We start from the raw sequence: 23,254 nt of genomic DNA, 5'->3' as shown, positions 1-23,254 counted from the left end.
GGCAACTCGCAAAGCAGCATCCCAATATACCGCATTACATTTACATCATTAGACCTATGGGACTATTTGCTCCCAAATGGGGCTGATATCACGACCCAAAGGGTAATAAATAAGCAAACTGGCGGGAGTATTGTTTCGCTGTCGGGCCCTGTCTTAGAGAGGAGAAATATACATAAATTGTCATTATTTGGGGGGAAAAGCGACGTGCAATATATAACTGACCCAATCTATATCAGAAAAAAGAATAACTATTTACTTCACATTTAGCACTCGTGTAAAGGGTGCGGATTTCTGGGAAGCCTGAGTGCGAATTATCAGGTGGAATTCTCTTCAGCGGCTCGAAAGCGAAAATCCATCACCAGGATTCCCGGTGGCGATTCCAGCTCCAGAATAACTTGGGCCCACACTAACAGCTGAAAAGTTTTTTTTTGTTTTGTTTTGCCTCCACTTGCTCAGACCGTCAAAGTGCACATTTGCCCAAAGTATTATCAATCAGGATTTCACAAAGATTTTCTCCAAGCTGCACGTTTAATTAATCGCATGGAGGGAAAATGGATGCGTTATTTCAATATGTAAGCATAGCCTTGCTGATATAGCTGGCCTGTCATTTGAACTGCGCACTCCCAGGAACTCTGTACCTGCACCAACTCCGTCTTTGAAATGTTTTTTAAAAGCAATGCACTGAAATGAAATATAATTTAAAGGAACTACCAGAAGCCCTGAAATTTACTGGAGTATGTATATAGAAATCATTTATGTTTTATTAATGAATTCTTCTTTGCCTATCTGACTATCTACCTGTCCAATGCAAGCTTTGTCAAAATGTGTTGCCGAAACAAGCTGTACCACCTTGTGGACACTTGCGCCTTAATGGCTGTTTTGTCTGGTTAATTCACTAGGTAGGATGACGCCCCCCACCAACATTGCATTTTAAACCTGCATTTTCCGCCATTGTGTCACCAGAAAGAGCGTGAACCGCAATAAAGTGAATTTGCCCTCCTTTCAATGCGGGCTTAGGAAATATCACATAAACCTGTTCAATTCAGGATTTCACTCCTCTGCCTGGGCGGCATTCTTGCGGTTCCTTCTATTTTCATCCTTGAAAAGAGGCATTTTATTCTGAAATCTGTCAACATCATTTCATGATGCCCCGGATTGCACAATGCTAGCCGCAGAAATGTTGAGGATGCATCATGGATTGATTTGTGGGAGAGTTCACAAAGCCTGTTCACCATATATTTGGAGGTTGCATTAATAATATCACGGTAATGTACATTTTATTAAACGGATGCCTTGGGTCTGAGGTGCGGGGGTAGGGTAGGGTGGAGACTGATAGTTAATATTGTGTAGAACAAAATGTATAGAACAGGGGAAGCACAGCTCCGCTGGCATAATACCAGTGACCCCCGACACTGTCAGAAGTGCACCACTAAATAATTTAGTAAAAACACCTAACGAGGGCGGCACAATGTCAAATTCACTTTGACCTCTTCGATGTTCATCACTCCCGGGGTCCTCTCAAAATGCTAATTCTTAATGTGTTTAAGGAAGATTGGCTGCTTAATATTTAATATTTTACCTGAAAGAATAATTCATCTGAAATTCGCTCCAGTGTACCAGTACTTTTTTATTGTACAAATCTTGGGACTCAGCAAGATTTATCATAGATAGGGCGATAAATTCCCAGCAGATCAGCAACACATGGATGCATCAGAGGACACAATATCTATTTTATATAAGTGCAGTAAATTAGTACAGTCAGCGAGATCAGGAATGTTGCTGTGATGTTCTGCACCGACTCCCCTCCTTGAAATAGCAAATATATGGGTCATGCTTGGGGATCTGAGAATAGAGAGCCCCAGTTTATGCCGTTCAGGCTTTCCACGTGTACTGAGCGAAGGAAAGTGGAGGGTGCTGCGGTCAAACGCGGGCAGCTGCTGCTGCTGGGTTATCCAGAGGTTTTGTATCTTCATTTGCAAGTCGCTCTTGTCGGGATCAGCGCACGGACAACGTTGGCTGGCAATTAAAACCGGCAGAGCAGCCTGAGCCATCAGTAATCCTTGAAGGGCTGAATGTAACCAATGAAGATGTCATTAAATAAAGCGTTTTGCATTCGCTCTGCACTTTCACTTAATTTAAAAGCCACCATATTGAATTCTTTAAATACTAGAGGGGGAGCCCTACAGAATATTGGCTTTGTTAAGCAGCCAAGCTGTTAAGCAGTGCGGGTCTTTATCTGTCCTCCCTATTTTTAAAGCCGATTTATAACCCTCCTTTTAAGGGCTTCCGATTATCGATTTGGAAGGACACTTGCGCATATTGGCAGCATATGTGGATTGAGAATGTGTAACTTGTTCGGAGTCTCATAATAGAATTAGTAGTAATGAGGGAGGGAGGTGGCGGTGAGTGGATAAAGGGTAATGTGAAGAGTGAAAACTCCCACATAGTGCTGTGATCTGCTACCTCCTGGCTGTTTCAAGTTGACAGCCTGGCTGAATTACATTCAGTGGTTTCATTTGGGAAGACGTTGCGCGCTTGGAGAGTGCTCGCAAGCAATCGGATACGGAGGAGCTACACCTGTACCATAGGAATTTACAATGCTCTTCTATCCAAACGGAATTGATTGCCGCGTACAAGCACAAACAAATTAAAAAATGCACAGGCACAGCCCTCCAGGACAATGAAGAAATGGACTGACAGACAACTGCAGCTGGCCAGAGCAATCGCTTCGACGCCCCAAGCCAAATGATAGTGACACTAAATTGCTAACCATAGGGAGAGGAGGGGCAAAGTGAAGCTCACATGACTAATGGAAATTAAGTAATTCCATGACCTACTAGCTGCCTGCTGATTGGCAGAAAAAGGTGTGCTTGCAGTTTGTATTCACAAATAACTCCGCCACCCCTCATTAATTATTACTTAATTAGTAAGTGTGTTTGTTTCAAGGATTTACTGAAACGTGCCTCTGCAGTTAAAAATGGCTGGCTTACATTTTAGACATTGTGTAAGGCGTTACTCATCATGCCATAGAATGTGGGGGAACGGGGAACGGTGCAGAAGTAGCCAAGTACTTGAAGGCGACATGTCTCCACTTAGTGTTTACACAGCCTGGGGTTTCACCTGTCGCGAAGCAAGATGTTCGTAACAAATACACAGCCCAAAACTTTCCTGAAGCCAGGCCTTCCGGTGTAAACGATTAGATTAAACCCCAAATCTCAGCGATCGGCGAGGTTGATAACTAAACTTGCCATATTTTGTTGATCTTGTGCCAGGATTGGAGCTGAAATGCAGAAACCTGCAACTGTATGTTGGCAGAAGTTTGTTTCAATGGGAATGTGTGCACAGCTGTGTGGTCGAGTCGGAGCAGAATTATTCCTTGTTCTCCGTGGGTGTCTGTCACGGGCTGCCCCTGTTTGCAGATCGTTCCTCTCAAGGTGTTGAAACAATAAAGGAACCTTTTCAGGGGGGCTCGAGATCCGGATCAGACGCCGGAGCTGCCGACAGCATTGGCGAGTGGGGCACGTGGCGATTGGAGACCGCCAAGGAACCGAGCAATGCCAAGGGCGGGCTGAGAGTTCAGCAACCTGACGTGGGCGTGCTTGAAATATTGGGCATGGTATTTCCTTCCAGGTGCTCGAGATTTGCATTTCAAATGCATGTTCCATGTTAACAAGCAAGAGTGTATTCAGAGCACCCTTCGAAATAGCTTCTATTGGCCAGACAGTCTTGGCAATATCATACACCACCGACCTTTTTGCAATAACGGACAGTTTTATCATGTACATCCATAAGTGCTATAACCCGCTTGTTATCCATAGGAGCCTGCGCACGGGTTCTGATATCAACACGGTCGCACAGTGAGTAGCACTGTTGCTTCACAGCTTCAGAGTCCCAGGTTCGATTCCCGGCTTGGGTCACTGTCTGCACAGAGTCTGCAAGTTCTCCCGTGTCTGTATGGGTTTTCTCCGGGTGCTCCGGTTTCCTCCCACAAGTACACAAAGACCCAAAGTCAGGTAATTTGACCATTCTGAATTCTCCCTCTGTGTACCCGAACAGCCGCCGGAATATGGCGACTAGGGGCTTTTCAATGTAACTTCATTGCTGTGTTAATGTAAGCCTACTTGTGACAATAAAGATAATTATATTATTATATGAGCTCTACCAGACGATCCTTACACGATGGGGCTGTGTCACCACTGCTAACCATAGTTTGAAAGGGCCATGATCTGATATGTGTTCAATAATCATAATGATTATTGCTCAGTCACAATTTCACCCAGCCAAGACTGCCACTCCTCACTTGTGAGCTTTCCATCGGCTCTTTCAACACCAGACACGAGCTTGGGACATATAATGGCGTTAAGGACACTATATGAACAAATGTTCTATTTACCGTCCCCAGCTATGATATTGCCTAAAATGTTCTCATTGCTCCATCCCGCAGCTTGAGGTGTTTGCAGTCGCCATCATTGTCATCAGCAGCTTCTCCGAACTGAACGTTTTATGACTGCCACCTCCAGCCTCCAGCAATTCTACCCAACAAGTTATCAGCCCAGTCCCCGCAGCTATTGATTGGTTCCGCTGATTCCCATCGCTTTCCTCTCCCGCTTCAGGTCATTTAAGCAGATCTCAGTCTTGCTAACTCTCCATTATTGCTTTAGCTAGTTGAATGGATCATAATTACAGCATTCTTATCAAGTTGTTCTTTAATTACTTTTGTGATAATACTTCCCGTACTTTTATAGAGCAGTTTTTTTTCGAAAAAATGCCATGCCCATTATCTGCTTTGTAACACTCATCCTATTTGACCACAAAGCTTGAACTGTATGACGGGTCAAGCAGTACTTTTCTGATACTGGGCACCTGAAGGCGAGTTGGACGATTATTCAAAGGGGGAATTGAACTGGGATACAAGGAAACGGCAGGAGAGTGGGGCTAGGCGAGTTACTTTCAGAGACAAAAAGGGACAAACAGCCTTCTTCGGTGCTGTAACTTTGCTGATCTTCCCATCGACATATATTCAAAGCAATTAAAATCTCTTTACATACGGCTATAATATGTGTCATCGAATGCAATTCACACATCCACTGCACAGGTGAATAATATTCACACACTTTAAAGAAACAAAGCAACCCTTTAACAACCTGTTCATAACCTGCTTTGCTATTGTCTGTGAACCAAGCCTTCGGGAGCTTTGCATGTTGTCTGTTTATCTCCCAGTCAGGCAGTTTGTGTATATCTTTCATATAGTGGAGGGTCATGGCCCTTCCTAGCTAGCGGGAAGAGTCACCAGGACTCGAAACGTTAACCCCGTTTCTCTCCACGGATGCTGCCAGGCCTGTTGCGTTTTTCCATCATTTTTTTTCTCCATTTGTCGCGAGCTCCTGACCTTTTTCAGATTGTGCCTGTTCCAGGAGGTCCTCCTGGATGCTGCTTTGACAGGTTACCCAGCTGCCACGTCAGTGTGTGCTTTGAGATACTGGGGCCTTGCATTCAGGACACGCGTCACATGTCCAAGGCAATTGAGATGGGTTGACTTTACAGTTGGTACCTTTTCTGACACTCTTAGCCTATTCTGACGCTGAATGTCTTACAAAGATATGAAAGTGTCAACTTTCTTCTCTGTAACCATTGACACTAACCACATTTCAGGACCATACAACAATGTGAATACAACAGGACATCTGTATGGTTTGATCTCTTTTTAAGGGTTAATTTATTATTCCTCCAGATATTCAATGGTTTTTGTCAATTCTTGATTACCACCGGTATCATAGAATCATAGCATTTTCAGTGCAGATGTACAGTGCAGTAACATATACAATGTTAGAAAATGCTGGGTATTATTTCAAGGCAGAGGGCGTGTCTCTGTCCAGAATTTGAATTTGTGTATTAATTGTCGTAAGTTGTAGTTTGACATAACAAACATTTAATAAAACATTTGCTCCAGTTCTGTTCATGTCGGATTTCTTTAACGTTTTCGGTAGCAATTTTGCATCATCTAAGAACCATCAAGACTCCCAAGCCTGTACTCCATGCTCCATCTGTCCTCTCAATCTTCAGTCATTTCCCAAGTAAACTGTTTGCCTAAATCACAAGGCCAGTAAGGCATGTTCTTTCTGGCTACAGGTACTGAATTTGAACCATATTGTCGTTCCATCGTCTACTTTAACATAACATTCATTCAATTCCATCATAGCGTTCATGAAGAATGTATAAGGTACTTTTGAGGAAACCCACACCACTAAGCAGTCCACCATGCGTGAACATATCCAGGCTATCAAATACATTTTCGAAATCAGTCAAGTTAGTGTTAACTTTAACATTTATTTTTTGTGTTCGTCGCTTTCTCTGTTATTGCGGTGTATCACAAGTTCATTGTTGCATGATTTGTTTCGAACCATCCAACCCCCCAAGCTTCCTGCGTCCTGTAAATTTACTTTCATACAGTAACACAATTTTAAGCACTTTCCCTGAGATTACCAGTAAAGTTACTCAATGCCAGTTATTACAATCTGATCTGTTTTTATCCTTTTCGCAGTAGATTTGTCCCGAGGCCTTTAGTTTATTTCATAGGACCCTGGCATCCCCACTCTGCTTGCTAGACGCGTTCTTCTTCTGCAACGAGATCTCCAACATTCATATAATCTCTGTTGTTATTTTAGGAGCATTGAGACAGAAGTAGGCCATCCAGCCCCTCAAGCCTGCCCCGCTATTTAATTAGATCATGGTTGATCTGTGGTCCAACTCCATATACCTGCTTTTGGCCCTTATCCCTTAATATCTTTGCTTAAAAATCTATCTTTCTCAGATTTAAAATGAACAACTGTTCCAGCTAGCTTCAACTGCTGCTTGTGGGAGAGAGTTCTAAATCTCTATCACCCTTTGAGTGAAGATGTGTTTCCTAACATCTCTCCTGAACGGCCTGTCTATAATGTGTAGACTATGCCCCCTAGTTTTAGAATCCCCAACCAGTGGAAATAGGTTGTCTTTATCTGCCCTGCATTTTCCTGTTGATATCAGTTTGGTCACCTACTGGTGCCTTCCACTAGTTTGAGACGTCTTTGCCTTATTCAAGTTGCAGTTATTCCAGGTCTTTAAAATTTTACTCACATACAGATGCTGGTGGATTGCCAACAGAGATGATAGTTGTCTGCTGTGATTCACCCACTAACAAGGGCGTTCCGGTTTTGCGTGCTGGTTTCCGTGATGAAAATAAAACAGCGTTACAACAAAAAAGTAAGGAAATCCGGCATAGAACATCCAGGGAACCTTTTATGTACATTGGCTTTTCTCGAAACTAATTTGTAATTTTTGGGCGGCATGGAAAAGTTGCGTATCGTTTTGGAGAACGATAGCATATTTAATTTTCTAACCATGGAGTTAGAATGTGATGGGAGTTTGTATATATATATATAAGAAGTTGTGGTGTGATTGATGGATGTACTAAGTGGCAAACTTGCCCTGCGGCCGAGCAACGATACTTTAGGTAAGTTGCGAGTAATCAACTCTGAACCGATGTCAGAGGGTGTAGGTTACACACTGAACTTCAAAACTGGACCAATGTGAGGTCCCAAACGCCAGCAAATTTACTTTAGAATATCAACCAACACTCTCGAGGCGCCGAATCATTGTTCAGTCAGACCGACACTGGAAACATTTCAGAAAGGGGTACTAGCGATCCCTAGTTAAACAGTGGACTGTAATTATATGCCTATCTAAATGTGGGTCTATCTAAATGTGTGTACAATTAGACGCATGTTTATCTATGCGATTAGTCGCTGCTTCCTTCTTTCAAGTTATTTTTAAACGACAGTTTGCTCTTGCATAAAACAAACCTTCTTCCTTCAACGCACAACCCCCGCTTTTTGGGATGAGGGGTTGGGGATAAAGTCTGGGACTCTCTGGATGGCATTCATTATTTAGCACCAACAATCAAATTAATGCGACCGCTGTTGTGACTTGTGCTCAACTGTCTGGACGCAAGTTCCACCGAGGGATCTACGAGGGAAAGTGGCCGCAGACACGGTTTCCTTATTTTCAATAATCACAAAATTAAATTCTTGAAATTTATGACCATTTGAAAATCCGGGTGCAGTTTAGTGATCATTAAATGTCATGTAGATTTAGTGCCGCCTCCCACCCTCTGACGGTTTCTGAAGCAAGTGTTCCACCTCCCCATTTACCTGCAAACAGGGCAGGTGCCGATGGATAGACAGGAAGACGTAACCTCAGGAAGGTATACCTGATTTCATGACCTCAAATAAGTTTGTCAATTTCTAAAAGTCTGCAACAACAAAAACAAGCGTGATAGTGCGCTGCTCGGTTTACTGTTGGAAGACAACAAGAAATAAACGCAGCAGTTGTGAGCAAGGTGACGCCAGATAAACATAAATACCACCAAAAGAATAGCAAACGCAAGGTCCTTTCTGTGCTGGTAATATGGAACACGTTGGCGGTCCGATCTGTTTCACAATATGTGAATAATTCATTCTCTAGTATTCGTTATTTCACTGGATATTTTATGTGGCCCTTCATAGTATTTCCAATACTTTATTCGCGTATATTTGCTGTAATTTGGGTAAACGGTAATTATGTGCATTTTTGCTTATTGTAAATCAGTTCCTTCTCTCGAAATCTCAGTCCAATGCAAGATGTGTTTCATGGTCTTGTTTATATTACTACATTGTGCGTGTATAATAGCTGTAGGCTAGTACGAGTTGTTGACATTTGTTTTATTGGGGGGAGGGGGTGGGGGGATGTAGAAAACAACCCGAGAGGTTGTGCAAAAAAAAGGGACACGGGAAGGTTTAAGAAGAGGGGGGAAAAAACAATGTTGGACAGCTGTAAGATCATGTAGACAGGTTGTCATACACCAGTGGGTGCTTCACTGAATAGATCCGAATGCAGAACATTTAACACAACACAAAGTGGCCCAACCGTGCGAAGCCACATGTTCCAAACTAGGAGGGGCTTGCCGCTAAAGTGACCTGTCAGTCAAAGCATCAACTTCAAATGATATCTACGGATCTGCCAGGACCTATGGGCAGACACATCAGTTGGAGTTGAATTGGCGATCAGATCGCTTACAGGGAGATTCCGCGGGCCACGACAAAAAGAGACGGGATTTGGAGGCGATCGGAAGCGAGTTTTTGTATCCTGTCATTTTGCCTTTCTCTGTGTTCTGAGTTGGTGAAGATCTCTTCTGGGGAGATGGCCTTCCCTCAGCTCGGGTACCCTCAGTATTTAAGTGCGAGCCAGGCTGTGTACGCTGCCGATCGGCAGGGAGTGCTGGCTTCTTCCCGAGGAGGAGCCGAGCTTGGGGCTAACCCCGCCGCTGCTGCTGTAACCTCGGTGCTGGGAATGTACGCAAACCCTTACACAGCCCAGAACTACAGCGCTTTCCTCCCCTACACAACCGACCTCACCATGTTCTCCCAAATGGTAAGTGCGATCAGCCTTTTGCCACACTTTGTGCGGTTCATTGCCGAAACGATAAAATAAATAATTGAAACAAAACATTCCAATTGTACAGCCGCAGTAAAGTTTCGTCAAATATCTGTATCGGGCAGATCCTAACAGGCATGAGGTGAGAAAGAGTTGTATTTCTCATTTATAACCAAAGCGATCTGTAGTGATAATACCCGAGTTTATAAAGCACCGAGGCACTGTCTGAGCGCTTGTGTTTTTCATTGCTTAATGTGGTATCAGTAAACGGCGATCATCATGCCTTCCTTATTTTTTTAATTGAAATTAATGCCATAAATAAGAAATTAAAAGTTGAAGAGCCACGGTGCCGGATTACAGTGCAAAACAAAATATTAGTCCCGTGGGTAGAGAGAGAATTAGAAGCCAGCTTGGAAAAGTTTGACATTCTTTTTTGGCCTGGCTATATATCCTGGTTCTTGTCGTTAACAAGAAAGTCTTATCGTTGTATTTGCTGATTAGACGTGGTCACCTCCTTGGTATACCTGGCAGTTCCTGTTGTTTTAGTATCATTTCAGACAAAGTAGGCCAAAGTTGCGTGAGTTTTGCTTGAGCCTGCAGTTAATGCAATCCTCAATTCGACACGGAGCTTTGTTTTAACCTGTCACAGCCACACCATTCATAAAATGAACCCATCTCGCTTTATTTCCTGCTGCCGATGCGACTGAACAATATTATTCAATTTTTTATTATTATTCCAATTACTGTTGTGAAACGGCACTGATAAAATGCAACAAAAAAGTTTCAAGGATGAAATCAACCGAATCTATACTGATTTTTAATGAAAATGTACCAAGGATCGTTGCAAACTGGGCTCAAATTTGATTTTTGGAGCTTTAAGCATCAATCATTATTCGCTTTAAGACAATCGCTCTCTTGTTGGATTCACCCTTGCTTCGACCAATCCAATAATTAGGCAAATTTGACGATCTGGATAATGAACTCCTGCTTCTAGGAATAAGGGTTTTGCATATATTATCAGGGTACAAGTGCAATCCTCTCATACCGAGACTGGAGAAATGCAGGGAGATTTTTGATATCAGCCCAGACAATTATCTACAAAATTTTGAATGGTGGCCACTGATCCTGTAGTTTGTTATGAAGATTTCCTGTTGGCTTGATAATAATCCAGGCGTCCAGTTCAATCTCCTCTTGGAACAGATAACATGTACTGCCGTGGAATTTAAATTCACGTTGCTTCCCCAAAACAGTTGAGGTTATCTATAATTGTTTTGATCAAATGTCCTGGTGCACATCATATAACCACATATTGTGAACATTTCGATGGTCACTCAAAAAGAGTATCTAATTTGGAGATAAAGTTGGCCTGTGTAAGACTGAAACTGCACGCTGTTTATTAAGGACAAAAGAGAAGAGTGGATATAAAGATTTCCAAGTTTAAAGCAGTAGACGCTTGAAATAAGGGGTTGTTATCTGTGGTGACTGCAGCTTGTATTTCTGAATGTATTGCACATCAGAATAATCTGGATCCATAAAGAGACCGCTTTCTTTTGCATTATTTACAGTGCGGCCATCTCAGCGGGAACTGAATGATGTCATGTTTCCCAACTTTTTAATTCAAGGCAAAATATCTTTCTAAGAGCAGAAGTAGACAGAGGACACTCAAGCCAGACATCTGAAAATTCTCACTTTTCTTTCCACCTCTAAAATACCCATGTGATGTTTTGTTTTATTTGGACCTGCAAGAACGCAATCGTGCGGAAAATTTCCCGTCCTCTTATCCTAACCCCGCATAATTATTTATTTTTAATTTCAAACCAACGGTTCAATATTGAAAATAAACGGAGTGAACTATTTTAAAACTGCAGACTTGAAAAGTGAGTCTCCTGAACACTAAATGGCTTAAACCAGCGGCTCAACTTTGTTAATGTTGTTGCTGTGAAGGTCTGAATAAGCAGCTTCACAAAGACAAGATGGTACAGTAACTTGGGGTTGATTTCTATCCCTTCAGGTTAGATCACAGTTTAAAGGTGTATAACATTACAGCCCATTTGATTTCACAATTTAAAGTCATAGTATCGGGCTTAAATATAGGATATACGTTTTCCAATAACTAATTCCCAGATATCTATTTATAATTGTGAGCTTTGGTCACAAACAGTCATGCCACATATAATTCATTGCGAATGATGTGTGCAGCCGTTTTGGACTAAATGTGAGTTTGTTTAAGTTCTATTTTAAGATACTGAAGTTTGGTTTAATTATACAGTAGTTGCAGGCAGACTTCTCCTATTGTTTGTCTTGTGGAAATCTTAATTCACTTCTGTATTTAAGAAAATTTTCCGGCTTCAAAACTTGATATTAATTCTTATGAAGAGCAGATTGAGGTCTGAAGACGCATTGGTGTTCCATAACTTGGAATTGCTTGTGTGTTGCTTGTACTTCTGACGAATTTTGACTACAGGTGACCGGCTTTAGATAATATAAGATAAAAACTTGGCCTTATTTTAACATTTCTCCTCTCTCCACAACCCCCCCCCCCTCCCCTGCCTCCACCCACCACCACCCTTTGTGTGTTTCTGTTGCAGGGATCGCAGTATGAACTGAAGGATAACCCTGGGGTTCACCCGGCCACATTTGCAGCACACGCGGCTCCTGCTTATTATCCCTATGGACAATTTCAATACGGAGACCCGGCCAGACCCAAAAACGCTACTCGGGAGAGCACAAGTACCCTGAAAGCCTGGTTGAACGAGCACAGGAAGAACCCTTACCCGACCAAAGGGGAGAAGATCATGCTGGCCATCATCACCAAGATGACCCTGACCCAGGTCTCCACCTGGTTCGCCAACGCCAGGAGGAGACTCAAGAAAGAGAATAAAATGACCTGGGGTGCCCGGAGTAAAGGAGACGACGGCACTCTCTACGGCAGCGACACAGAAGGGGAGAACGAGAAAAAAGAGGAGGATGAGGAGATTGACCTGGAAAGCATCGACATCGACAAAATCGACGAAAACGACGAGGAGCAAAGTAACGGAGAAGAGGAGGAAAAGCTGAATTTCATTAACGAGGAGGAGAAAGCGGATATGGAGAGAGAGCGCGATCGGACATTGCAGGGATCTGAAGGTGATAGTAAGGCAAAGGAGACGGACAGAGTGGATGGAAATGTCGCTGAAAGCAACAGCACCAGGGGGATATCTCTAGGGCAGGGGAACTTGCTAATCCCAAATCATAGCAAACCCAAAATCTGGTCTTTGGCAGAGACTGCGACCAGTCCAGACAGTGCCCAGAAACCATCTCCGACCAGTCACACGCCGTCGACCATCCAGCACCCAGCGTTCCTCTCAAACCACGGACTCTATACTTGTCAAATTAGCAAGTTTCACAACTGGACAAACGGCGCTTTCCTAGGCCAGAACTCTTTGCTAAATGTCAGGTCGTTTCTGGGTGTAAATCATCATCACCATCATCATCATCATCCTCAGCAGCAACAGCCTTCTGTGCTAACAGCAGCCCTGGGAGCAGTGAGCAATGAAAAATCAACAGACATCCCCAGCCCAAAACACACAGGTATTTTACACACACAACCCTCCTGTGAGCTTTACATTTTTAATGTTATATATTCAACACTCGTCTGTGGCGGTTTCGAGCAAAGTAACTGAACCTCAAAGTGCAAACGCCTCCGTTTCCCTTGTCTCTAAACTTGCATTTTAACTCCAACACTCAAATTGTGTGTTTTTTTTTTGTTGTGTGCCGGGACACTGATCCGGGATGTTTCTTTTATTTTCCAGAAAGAGAATGTATTCCAGGCGAAACTCCATCACAGCAGCTAAAAATATCATTTCAGCCCGTAAATGAAAGGTGAGTTTTAACAGTCAACACCACCACAACAACAGCAACAGCAAAATGACTCACCTCGCTGAACTGAACAGCTCTGTTTTATAATGTTCGCAAGGTTGATTTAGTTGTTTTAAAGAAGAAATGTTTTGGGATTATCCGTCAATGTTTATGTATTCGGCCATAGCAGAAGCTATTTGTTGTGTCTGGAGTTTTGTTTTTGATTTTCTTTTCGCCTCCCTCAGAGTACAGAATGTCTTTCCACAATATCTGATCTTGGCTGGTCACTTAATGGTGTGCGCGCTTTTTGTCCTTTGCAGATCACGGCCTCAGCAAGAAGGAACGCGAGTTTTAACAACCATCTCTTCCGTCTGAGGAAGTTTTACTGAGAGAGAAAAATATGACAAGAAAGAAGAACATTAAAAAAAACTAACTTCATTTTTCTTGCCGCTTGTGTCGGGCAACAACAAAAACCCTTTCAAAAAAAAACTTGACAAATATGTAACGATTTATTTGACATTGTAACATATCAGCACGTGTTATTCTAATTGATTATTTTTCCTTGACGCGATCATTATTGGGTTTGGTAATTATTTTTTTCCCACGTTCCGTGTTTTTTTTATGTATATAAAGTGATTATAATTGTAAATAAGCGCGTGAGCAGAACCTGTCAAAATCATATATTTTTGTCTAATAAACTAAAAGAAATTAGAGCAAACTCCCATCTCCACGTAACCTTACGTGACCTTGTATTGATTTTCAAAACGTTCACCTTTTACAGAGTTTTTTTTAAAGAAGGATGTCAGTATATTTAAGGATGGGGAGGGGATACATTACCAAATAAAAAATCCACCCTGAAGGTTTTTTTTGTATTCACAGCTCTATTGCTGCTATCAAGATTGTTTTATTTGAAAATGATTCATATTTTTAAAAAGGGAGGATGCGAGAAAGGGACAGAAAAACTGTTCCAAACCCAGGCTGGATCTCAGCAAAGTAAATGTCCCAGTGTTTATTCTCCTGGTCCCCTATGAAACCAATCAGTGACCTTTAAGGTGCTGCTCACTCGACAGATGGCTGTTCCTGGTGGAAAAGTGGAGGGGGGGGGGGGGGGGGGGGGAGAGAAGCTCCATAAAGCAAACAGCTGCTAAAGCAATTAAAAAATAATATGGGAAGGCTGTGTCCAAACAGGGAGGTGGGGGAGAAAATAAGAGACAAACTCATCACGGATCGGAAATAATAGCAACTGTGAAATGAAATAGTAACAAGAATCAGGGCACCGTGTATCGATTGGCTGATTTCACTTCATTGGGAATAAGGCTCTCTGACAAGCACATGAAAACAGCTCTTCCTCTCCACAGCTAAAGTTACAATTTCAATGGTATTTAGGCACATCCGTTATTTGCACAAGGTTATGCAAAAATAAATATATTGGATTCTGACATCTTTATATGCGGCACATTTTTAAATGGTGATATTTAACGAAAATGTCTTTGTCGGGGGTGTGTGACAGATTATTTAATTTAAAAGAAAACAAGTGACGGCGTGCGTTGTTGACTCCAGAGTAATGACTTGGTCGTTTTGCAACATTCTAAATGTATCAAATGTATTTAAACGATTTTGTCCCGAGCGTCAAAAATAATGGAATCAAAGTGAAATGTGTTGCATATGTCAACTATTAAACAAATGAAACGTTAAAAGTCCCAAGTACGTTTAGAATAGTAACCTAAATTATGTACGGTATTCAGTCATCAGGCTCCCTATCTATCTTTACATATCTTGAACAGCAATATTGCTCATGGCATTGTGTGAACGCGAACATTTTGCCGGAGTGCAATTCGAGTTTTATGTAAAGATATAGACGCTAGCCTTGAGTAGACCGGACAGTCTGCAATTTCCTCAAACTCCACGTCGTCACAAGGTTGGCTCAGTTAGATAGAGTTTCACTTTTCACACTTACAGGAACCCATCTCTTTGGGAGAAGACGTTGCTAATTTTGACGTGGCGAGCTGAGTGTTGTGTGGAAGCAGCTGAGAGTGGGATCATGTGGAATCTGTGGGATTACAGCTCCCTCTATGGATACCAGCAGAGGTGGAAGGGAGGCAGGCAGCCAGCACATACACACACACACACATAAGACTACACTGTCGATCTGAGTCACCGAGGAGACTCGCGGTGATACACTCCATCTATTTACACACGTGATAGAGACCCAGTTTCTATCCAAAATGTTAATTGTGGAGGACGCTCGCAGGCGTGCACAATTGTTTCGAGTATTTACACATCTAGTTACAGAGAGTCTCGCAGTTACTAATGTGAAGTAAAGGAAATGTCGAATGTATTCAGAAGTGTATGATTAGCGTTTCAGGTCTAGGGCTTTGATCAGAACTTTCTAACCCTCGAGTTAACCCTCTCTCTCTCCAGATGCTGCGTGACCTGCTGGGTGTTTCTGGCAATGTGCTTGTCTTTATTTCAGACTTGCAGCATCTGCAATATTTTGCTTTTTTTTCTTCTCCATCCACGTGACTTGTCTATTTTTACACTATGAATTACGTGGGCGAGGCCCTGTCTGCGCACACAAGATGTGATGTGGAGATGCCAGCGTTGGACTGGGGTGAGCACAGTACGAAGTCTTACACTTTAACCTGGTGTTGTAAGACTTCGTACTGTGCACACAAGATGTGGAACGGAAGGTTTGATCTCGAAAGCGTTAACCGCGGAAGGAACTCCCAGTGCGCGCTCTCCGCACTTTGACGACTTCAGCTACTTTGCAAAACGATTCCAGCGGAAAGCTGGTCGGAGCTGTTCACCTCACACTCATTGTCACCCAAACGCAGCCAGAGGCAATGGCACAGTTTACACGCTGAGAACTCAAGACACGGCGTTTTTCACGGCGGCAAAAGCACATTCCCGAGAGAGACGTAGAGAACTCAATCACAGACTGCCACCTATAGTAACATTACAGCCTGTTCCTTTTTTTCCAGCGCACACTGCCACATCGCTGCTGGGCTTTGCGAACTTGCCCCAACACACTGAGAATCTTTTAATCCAGTCATGCTCTTTGAGAGGGGATTTCTTACACTTAATCGTCTAGGAATTTGTATACACCACTTCAGATTTATTTGATTAGAATAACTCCTCAGCCCCATTGCTCATTCATTGATTGCAATTTGTTTTATGCAGGTTTGAGTGCGCCTCAATCGACGCCAATTATCCTTAAAGACGATCAGGATAACAAAGAATGAATCTTGATTTTTAAAAAATACTCTCGTCGTAGGCGAAATATTCATCTGAGAGCGATGTAGAATCGATCCTGTGGATTTTTTTTTTGTGTTGCTGAAGTTTTCTTTTCTAGACATTGATTAAAATAATTCCAGGAACAGAAATTGTTTACCGAGTGTGGAAGGAGGGTCTCCGGAAAAAAAACAACTCATTATCCCCATCCCTTCTGCTCTCATCGACCCCCACCTCGGTTTTTTAAGGGGGGGGGCAGTTTCTGACAGGATTGTGTCCATCTCACCGAGATGCACTTTGAAAAGGAGTTTTCGAATTCCATTCGCTTCCCAGTGAACGGAGAGAAGTTGCATTTGAAGTCAGCCTCCCCCGCCCCCCCCCCCCCCGCTCTTTTGTGCATTTATTCAGCCCCCGCACACGGTCCCGATTTTACAGCAGAACTTTTTAATGGATAACTTCAAATTCTTCCAACCCATCAAAATCAAACAAGACTGATCGCCAACCGTTTGCAAATATCTACGTGCTGGGAAATAGATCCGCTTCCGAGCCTCCCATATATTTCCCCCTCTTCCCTTCTGATATTTACCCCTGTTCAGTCTTCCCGCCAGCCCGGAGCAGAAACTGACCAAGAGTTGGAGCTTGGCTGTTATGCTCCCCGGTCTATCTGAGTGTGTGATGTGTAAAAAAAAGATAGATGACAGATGGATAGACAGACAGACAGATGATATAGCTAGATCGATAACAGACAGATTCTTAAAAACACATTATTGTACGTTCTTCACTGTGTAGACATCACGGCTATTAAAGCGGCAGTTCCTCGCCGACTGCAGAGCATTTTTTTTGGGGTGGGGGGGGGGGGGGGGGAAGTAATTCTGTAAAAAAAAGTTATAGCGACAGACTTCTAGGAGATAATCGTGAAATCCGGTAACGAGTGAGTGAGCAGCTCCATGAGTGAATAATCCACAGATTTTAAAATATAAATCCTAGCTGGCGAAAGCTTGCGTTACCGCAGACTTTGTGAACATTGGGGTTCTGTCTCACTCAGCAGCCTTGAACACCATTTGGTAGTTTTATAACGAGGCTTCACTTGAAAATATTGAATAAAACTGCAATAAAACTTTACGAAGTTAAGGACGCCCCTTCCATGTTACACCAAGCCACTTTTGAAGTAACTGGGGTGGAAAATTGATCGTTAGCCTTGAAATAATCGTTGGCCCGAACAAGACCCAAACTTTTCGGTCAAGCGCCAGAATAAGAGACCGATTGTTCATTGTATCCCCCCCCCCCCCACCTCCCCATTTAAACATCTGCTGTTTCAATATAAATAAATCTATAAGTTAAAAGGAGTTCGAGCGATTTGAAGGATTATTTTGGGAAGTGGGAGAAATTTCGAGTTGAAGAAACCCTGTGTTGGCGAATGAGATACTTCGGAAGTCAAATAATTCGGGGTTAAGATTGAGAAAAAAGACATTCAGCTCCCCAACTCACTCCCCAAGAATCGTGTCTAATCCTACAATTTTGATTCTAGCAGCACTTGTCCACATCACAAAGCTGCTCCTCTGCCCTTCCCAGAAGTGTGGGAACAGAATGGGACGACTTTTCCGAGACCAATCATTTCTTTTCTCACAATCCTGTGTGCTGCAGACAAGTCGCCCGCCGGGCAGCTGTTTGGGGAGGTTTTCCGAGGTAAGGCAGCTACCGTGCGATGCTGGTTGGTGTTGCATGAATACGCAGTTCGCTTCGCGGTCACTTATTGTTCGCCGCATTTTGTCCCCCTTGTGCAAATCCCAGGGACATAATGCGCTCAAATGTTGCCGAGTAGTGCGGAGGAATGTGACTGTCACTCTGCTGCCGAAAGATGTGTTCGGTAACTCTCCTATCTGTGGACATTTGGAAGCGAATACTGGGAGTGACTGGAATAATGATAACAGCGTAAATTCTGAGCATTACCAAATAGCCGAACGCAATATATATATATATATATATATGGAAGTATTGTTAAAGCTCATTGCATTCACATCAACCTATTTGCTAGTTAGAATCTTCCGTTTCCCACCTCCACTTGCAAATCGAGCGGAATAATTGCTGAAGTTTGTTTTCTGGATAAATACTAAGAGCAGAAGCAGCAGTGTGTGAAGACAGAGAAGTGCTTCCCCAAAGCGAAGCTCCTACAAGTTTCTTTTCTTCCGGGGCGGGAGGATGGGTGGCGTGGTGTTTTGCTTCGTGTTTTTTACCCCTCTTCTTTTAAGCATTAATCAATTATTCTCAAGCACATTTATCTCCTGTAGAAAGTGGTGAATTCATATTCATTTCTGTGTTTTACTACCCTGACACTGATTAATGTAACATGCACCGAGGCTCCTGTGTACTCTAAGACTCTATGAATCATACGCTATAAAAGTTCCAATCGTCCTTGTAAATGACTCTCGAGAAGTCCCTGCAGTCATGCCCAACACTGAAATGTCAAACAGACTCTTACTTAAACAACTGATGAATGATTATTAATAAAACGGGCCGATTAGCTCAATATTGCACCCAGAGCCATTAAAAATCTCTCACTGAACCCATTCACTTCAACAAATAGCATTTGCTTCTTTTTTCATCTTTTACACACACAGACGAAACGTTTTGCTCGACAATGACGTATAAAATAACCTCCTGGTGTCGCATTTATTTGCATTGTTACAAGGCAGCTTGAGATTAGTGAATTATTCTGGCCGTGAGCTATAACACTGTGGTTTTTATATGGATACAATTATTCATTTAGTAATAAATGTACAGTGAAGTGTCTAATGAGCAATAATCACGGTTGAATCCCTCATTCTTGTATTCCTTGCAGCGATATTTTATTGCGTCCCACCAGGATGTGGGCAATGGGAAACATTAGATAACAACCCTTAATGGAACACTATATTAGTCATTCCACAACGGCACAACAAACACATATAAACACATCATTATTAATAATCATAATAAATGGCTAATGAATGGATATCAATCGCATTATCCAAAATAGTGGAACCAAAGATAATAAACATGCACAATAACAGCTGGCTGCCTCAGGGAGGGTGACTGTCTAATGTTTTAAATTATTAATCTTAATAATTACAACTACAGTACCTGTTTTATGCATAAGTGATATTAACTTCAGAAACCTAATGCGGTTTGAGGTTTTTTTTTCTGCTTTATAGAAATGGCTTTGGCCCAGTGTTGGAAAACTGGGAATAATAATTTATACTGTCAAGTTAAAATAAAGACTTTGCAAAAGTATAGAGGAACCAGCCCCTGGAAGGCAGTAAGAGGGAAGAGGGGAAAGGGCCACTCAGAAGAAAGTCGCATGGTTAAAAGCCGCGTGTTTTTGATATTGATGAACGTGTTGCGTTGGAAAGAGGAACATCCAACCTCCCAGCTGGAAGGATGAGGGAGAGGGAGGTAAACAGGTTCCGCTACCTGGGATATCTGCTCCACGAGATGCAGCCATTCGCTGCTTTCATGGCCCACAATGACAGCAAACATCTTGGTCTGTGTATTCCTCGGGTCTGAAATGGACTTGATCCAAAGAAACGAAGGGTAGAAAATAGCTAATGTGTTTAAACATAGCAAACACATATTGATCCTAGTTATTGAGTTACAAGTGTTAGTTGCTTTCATTATTAATAATTCTAATCATTCATATGCCCATGTTTAACAAAACACATAAAACGTGGCCCTAAACAACCCAACAAGGAATGGGGAAATTGTGGAAGATAATGGGTCTGCCAACAAGTTTCAGGAGAATAATGCAAATCTGTGCTTGCTGGTGACTCGTTATTGAGGGAAAATGGGGTAGCAAGGCTTTTAATAAAACAAATAGAAACGTAATTATTAACTTACACATTATACATCTATGTCTAAACTTTATACATCCATATCTAAACTTTATACAGCTATGTCTAAACTCAATGAAATGCTATGAACTAAAATGCCATAGTTTTGTTGTTGGCACAATCATGGAAAATTTGTGAAGTACATTATATGTCACCTACATAAGTCACTGATCAGTCTGAAGTTAAGAATAATTAGAATGGTTAGAGTCTATATAAAATTGGCTAAAAGCATGTAAATGGATGTTAAGTGCAAGAAAAATTAGACAAACTCAACAGTGCTGTATTTATAACATAGACTTCAAATTGGACATTGCTTTCTTTAGAATGCATTGCATTGTAAACTGTCCATTTGTGCAGTGCTTTTAGCTAGAGGATCTTCAGTGCTGAATGCATGCTATTTGTACTAAAATGGTATGTTAATGCTTGACACAACCCATATTTTTGCAGGCCAAATCAAAACAAAGCAATAATTACATATGGATAATTTTGATTCGTATATTTAGGATGATATATAATTGAATACTGAATATAGCAACCTGGATGTATGGAGTATTTTTCTACAAATGCACTTAATTTCAGTTTTGACATCCTTCCTTTTATATTGTGGAATTGAGTGTTGTGTTATTGTGGGGTTAAAACAGCCATTTAAAAATAGACAGTCTTCACATTCCAAAACACATCGCTGACCATATCCAACAAAACATAATCATGTGAACTTTATAGGCCCATTTAATTTATCTAATTTTATTGCTGATGACTCCAAACAGGTTGAATTAATTCTCCAATAAGAAATCTTTAATTGGGATGGAGAATTAGAATGGATTGATGTTACTACTGTTAAAAGTTTATCACATGTCCCTATGGCAGAGGCAGAACATTCACACACCCTCTGCCCTGGTACACAAATGTCATCCTTTCTGTAAGCTGCTGCTTTCCTTTTCAAGAGGCTGGCGGTATCTCTGATCCCTCTAATCCATTTATCCAGTTTCACAAGTGCATTGGGTGAATCTCTGCACAATAGCATAGCCCAGCTGGGAACAGCAAGTCACAGAGTTCAGCAGCCACACCCACCGATGCTTGACACAACTTTCAGCTGTATTTAGGTGCATCTTACTCCACAGCACAATGTAACTGTAATCTCATGTGAAAGTTAAGAAAGAAAAAAATAGGGGGGGAAAAAAATGAAAGCTCAGGCGACCTTTGACACACTGTGGTGGTCTTTGCAAACTTTTCTTAAGGTTATTTTGTGAAGGAAGGGGTGGGCAGATTGCATGGGATTACATTTCAGACATCACAATTCATGTGTGGCACCAAATCCTAGGATGGATGAACTGAGCAAATGGATTTACAGTGCTTTAAAAGAAACAAGGTTGTTTTTTTAAAATCAAAATTGTTCAGCTTTCTAAACAGCCAGCCTTACATAAGGTGAAATTGTTAGATATTTGCCAGAGTTTTATTTGGTATTTCTGGACATATAATACAGATTGTTTGATGCTGCTGTTGAGACATGATTTAATTGTTTTCTGAGTGATTATTAGTCTTTTTTTATTTGTTCATGGGATGTGGGTGTCGCAGGCTGTGCCAGCATTTATTGACCATCCCGAATTGCCCTTGAGGGGGTCGTTAAGAGTCAACCACATTGCTGTGGGTCTGAAGTCACATGTAGGCCAGACCAGGTAAGGATGGCAGATTTCATTCCCTAAAGGACATTAGTGAACTAGATGAGTTTTCCCAACAATTAGCAATGGTTTCATGGTCATCATTAGACTTTTTATAAAATTCAAGATTTTTACTGAATTCAAATTTCACAACCTGCAGTGGCGAGTGTGTCTTCAGAGCATTATGCTAGGTCTCTGATTTATTAGCCCAGTGACAATACCACTACGCCACTGCCTCCCCAAAGCACTTTATTTTAAATAAATTATAAGTAGGAATGCATGAACTGCCCTTACCAACACTTCATTATGGCATCCATGTTTGTGCTAACAGAAACAAAATAAAATTGGATTTTCTAAATAAAGGTACTGAATAGAATCAACATTCCTTAGTAGCTAATTGGCAGGCATGGGGGAATTGGTGGCAATTTTAATGACATTTCTATATCAAAAATAGCAGCAACAACTCTGGTGTGATTTAACTTAGATGCCATTGCACTCACATGTGGGGATCTGTTCTTTTGTGTTCAAGTTACTCTAATATTCTGGAGCATCGCTCCACACACCTAGGCCTCCGAACGTGCACAGCGCACCAACGTTCGGTGATAATTTTACCATGTATGTGCAATTCATTTCATCCTACTAAAAGTCTATTTACCAATGCAGAAGCATTGGACTTGAACTGATCAGAGCTCAGTCACATTCAGTTGATTTAAATATTATCCAATAGCCAACATAACATTGATGCAGTCAGACTTTTAACTTTTGAGATACTAAAAGGGGATAAAATCTGAATGAACAGTGTCATGCGAGAGTGCCTTTAAGAATGTTTAAGCAATGTACCTTTAAGAAAACAGTGATGTCATAGAGTGGGTGGCCTCGGCTCAGTTCAGCCATTTTGCAGGTTTTTAGTTTCAGTTTAAAAGTAGTGTGTGTGTGTCTGTGTGTTTCCAGAGAGCTGCAAGTTTTGCAGTTTGGTTTTGCAGTTTAAATGTGTCTGGCTGGTTTTGCTGAGAGCAGTTTAAAAGTGCCTGGCTGTTTTGCTGGAGCTGGAGGCAACCAAGCTAATATATCTCTGCCATTCTACAGAAAAAATATATATCCTTTAACCTGATGTGATACTGTTTAAAGGTGTTAAGTCTCTTGGAAGTTTGAAGGAACATTTTAAGGAGTTATTTACTGTTGCAATATTTTCTGAGTTATCTTTGAAGTAAGGGG

The 23,254-nt window shown here is 41.8% G+C and overlaps 1 protein-coding gene and 1 long non-coding RNA gene across 2 annotated transcripts in view; both read left to right on the top strand.

Moving 5' to 3' along the window:
- Positions 1-9,048: 9,048 nt before the first annotated feature.
- Positions 9,049-14,350, top strand: irx1b (iroquois homeobox 1b). The gene is made up of 4 exons (XM_072509493.1): positions 9,049-9,444; positions 12,036-13,017; positions 13,239-13,308; positions 13,605-14,350. Exons 1-4 carry the CDS (start codon positions 9,214-9,216, stop codon positions 13,657-13,659), a joined length of 1,338 nt encoding a protein of 445 aa, XP_072365594.1. The 5' UTR covers positions 9,049-9,213; the 3' UTR covers positions 13,660-14,350.
- Positions 14,351-18,004: 3,654 nt separating this feature from the next.
- LOC140425780 (uncharacterized) overlaps positions 18,005-23,254 on the top strand; it is a 91,575-nt gene continuing 86,325 nt past the window's right edge. Inside the window, exon 1 of the long non-coding RNA XR_011947998.1 lies at positions 18,005-18,201. This is a non-coding gene — a long non-coding RNA (uncharacterized lncRNA). The remainder of the gene's footprint in view (positions 18,202-23,254) is intronic.

This window comes from Scyliorhinus torazame, chromosome 6 (genome assembly GCF_047496885.1).
Source record: "Scyliorhinus torazame isolate Kashiwa2021f chromosome 6, sScyTor2.1, whole genome shotgun sequence".
In the NCBI taxonomy this organism is placed as follows: Eukaryota; Metazoa; Chordata; class Chondrichthyes; order Carcharhiniformes; family Scyliorhinidae; genus Scyliorhinus; species Scyliorhinus torazame.
This window is presented reverse-complemented; position numbering and strand designations above follow the sequence as displayed.

What these genes read in the sequence shown, in the direction of transcription:
- irx1b (XM_072509493.1), top strand. Translation starts at nt 9,214, where the DNA reads ATGGCCTTCCCTCAGCTCGGGTACCCTCAGTATTTAAGTGCGAGCCAG. An exon ending in CCCCAGCCCAAAACACACAG is followed by an intron (nt 13,018 to 13,238) that starts GTATTTTACACA and finishes TTTATTTTCCAG; the next exon opens with AAAGAGAATGTATTCCAGGC. An exon ending in TTTCAGCCCGTAAATGAAAG is followed by an intron (nt 13,309 to 13,604) that starts GTGAGTTTTAAC and finishes TGTCCTTTGCAG; the next exon opens with ATCACGGCCTCAGCAAGAAG.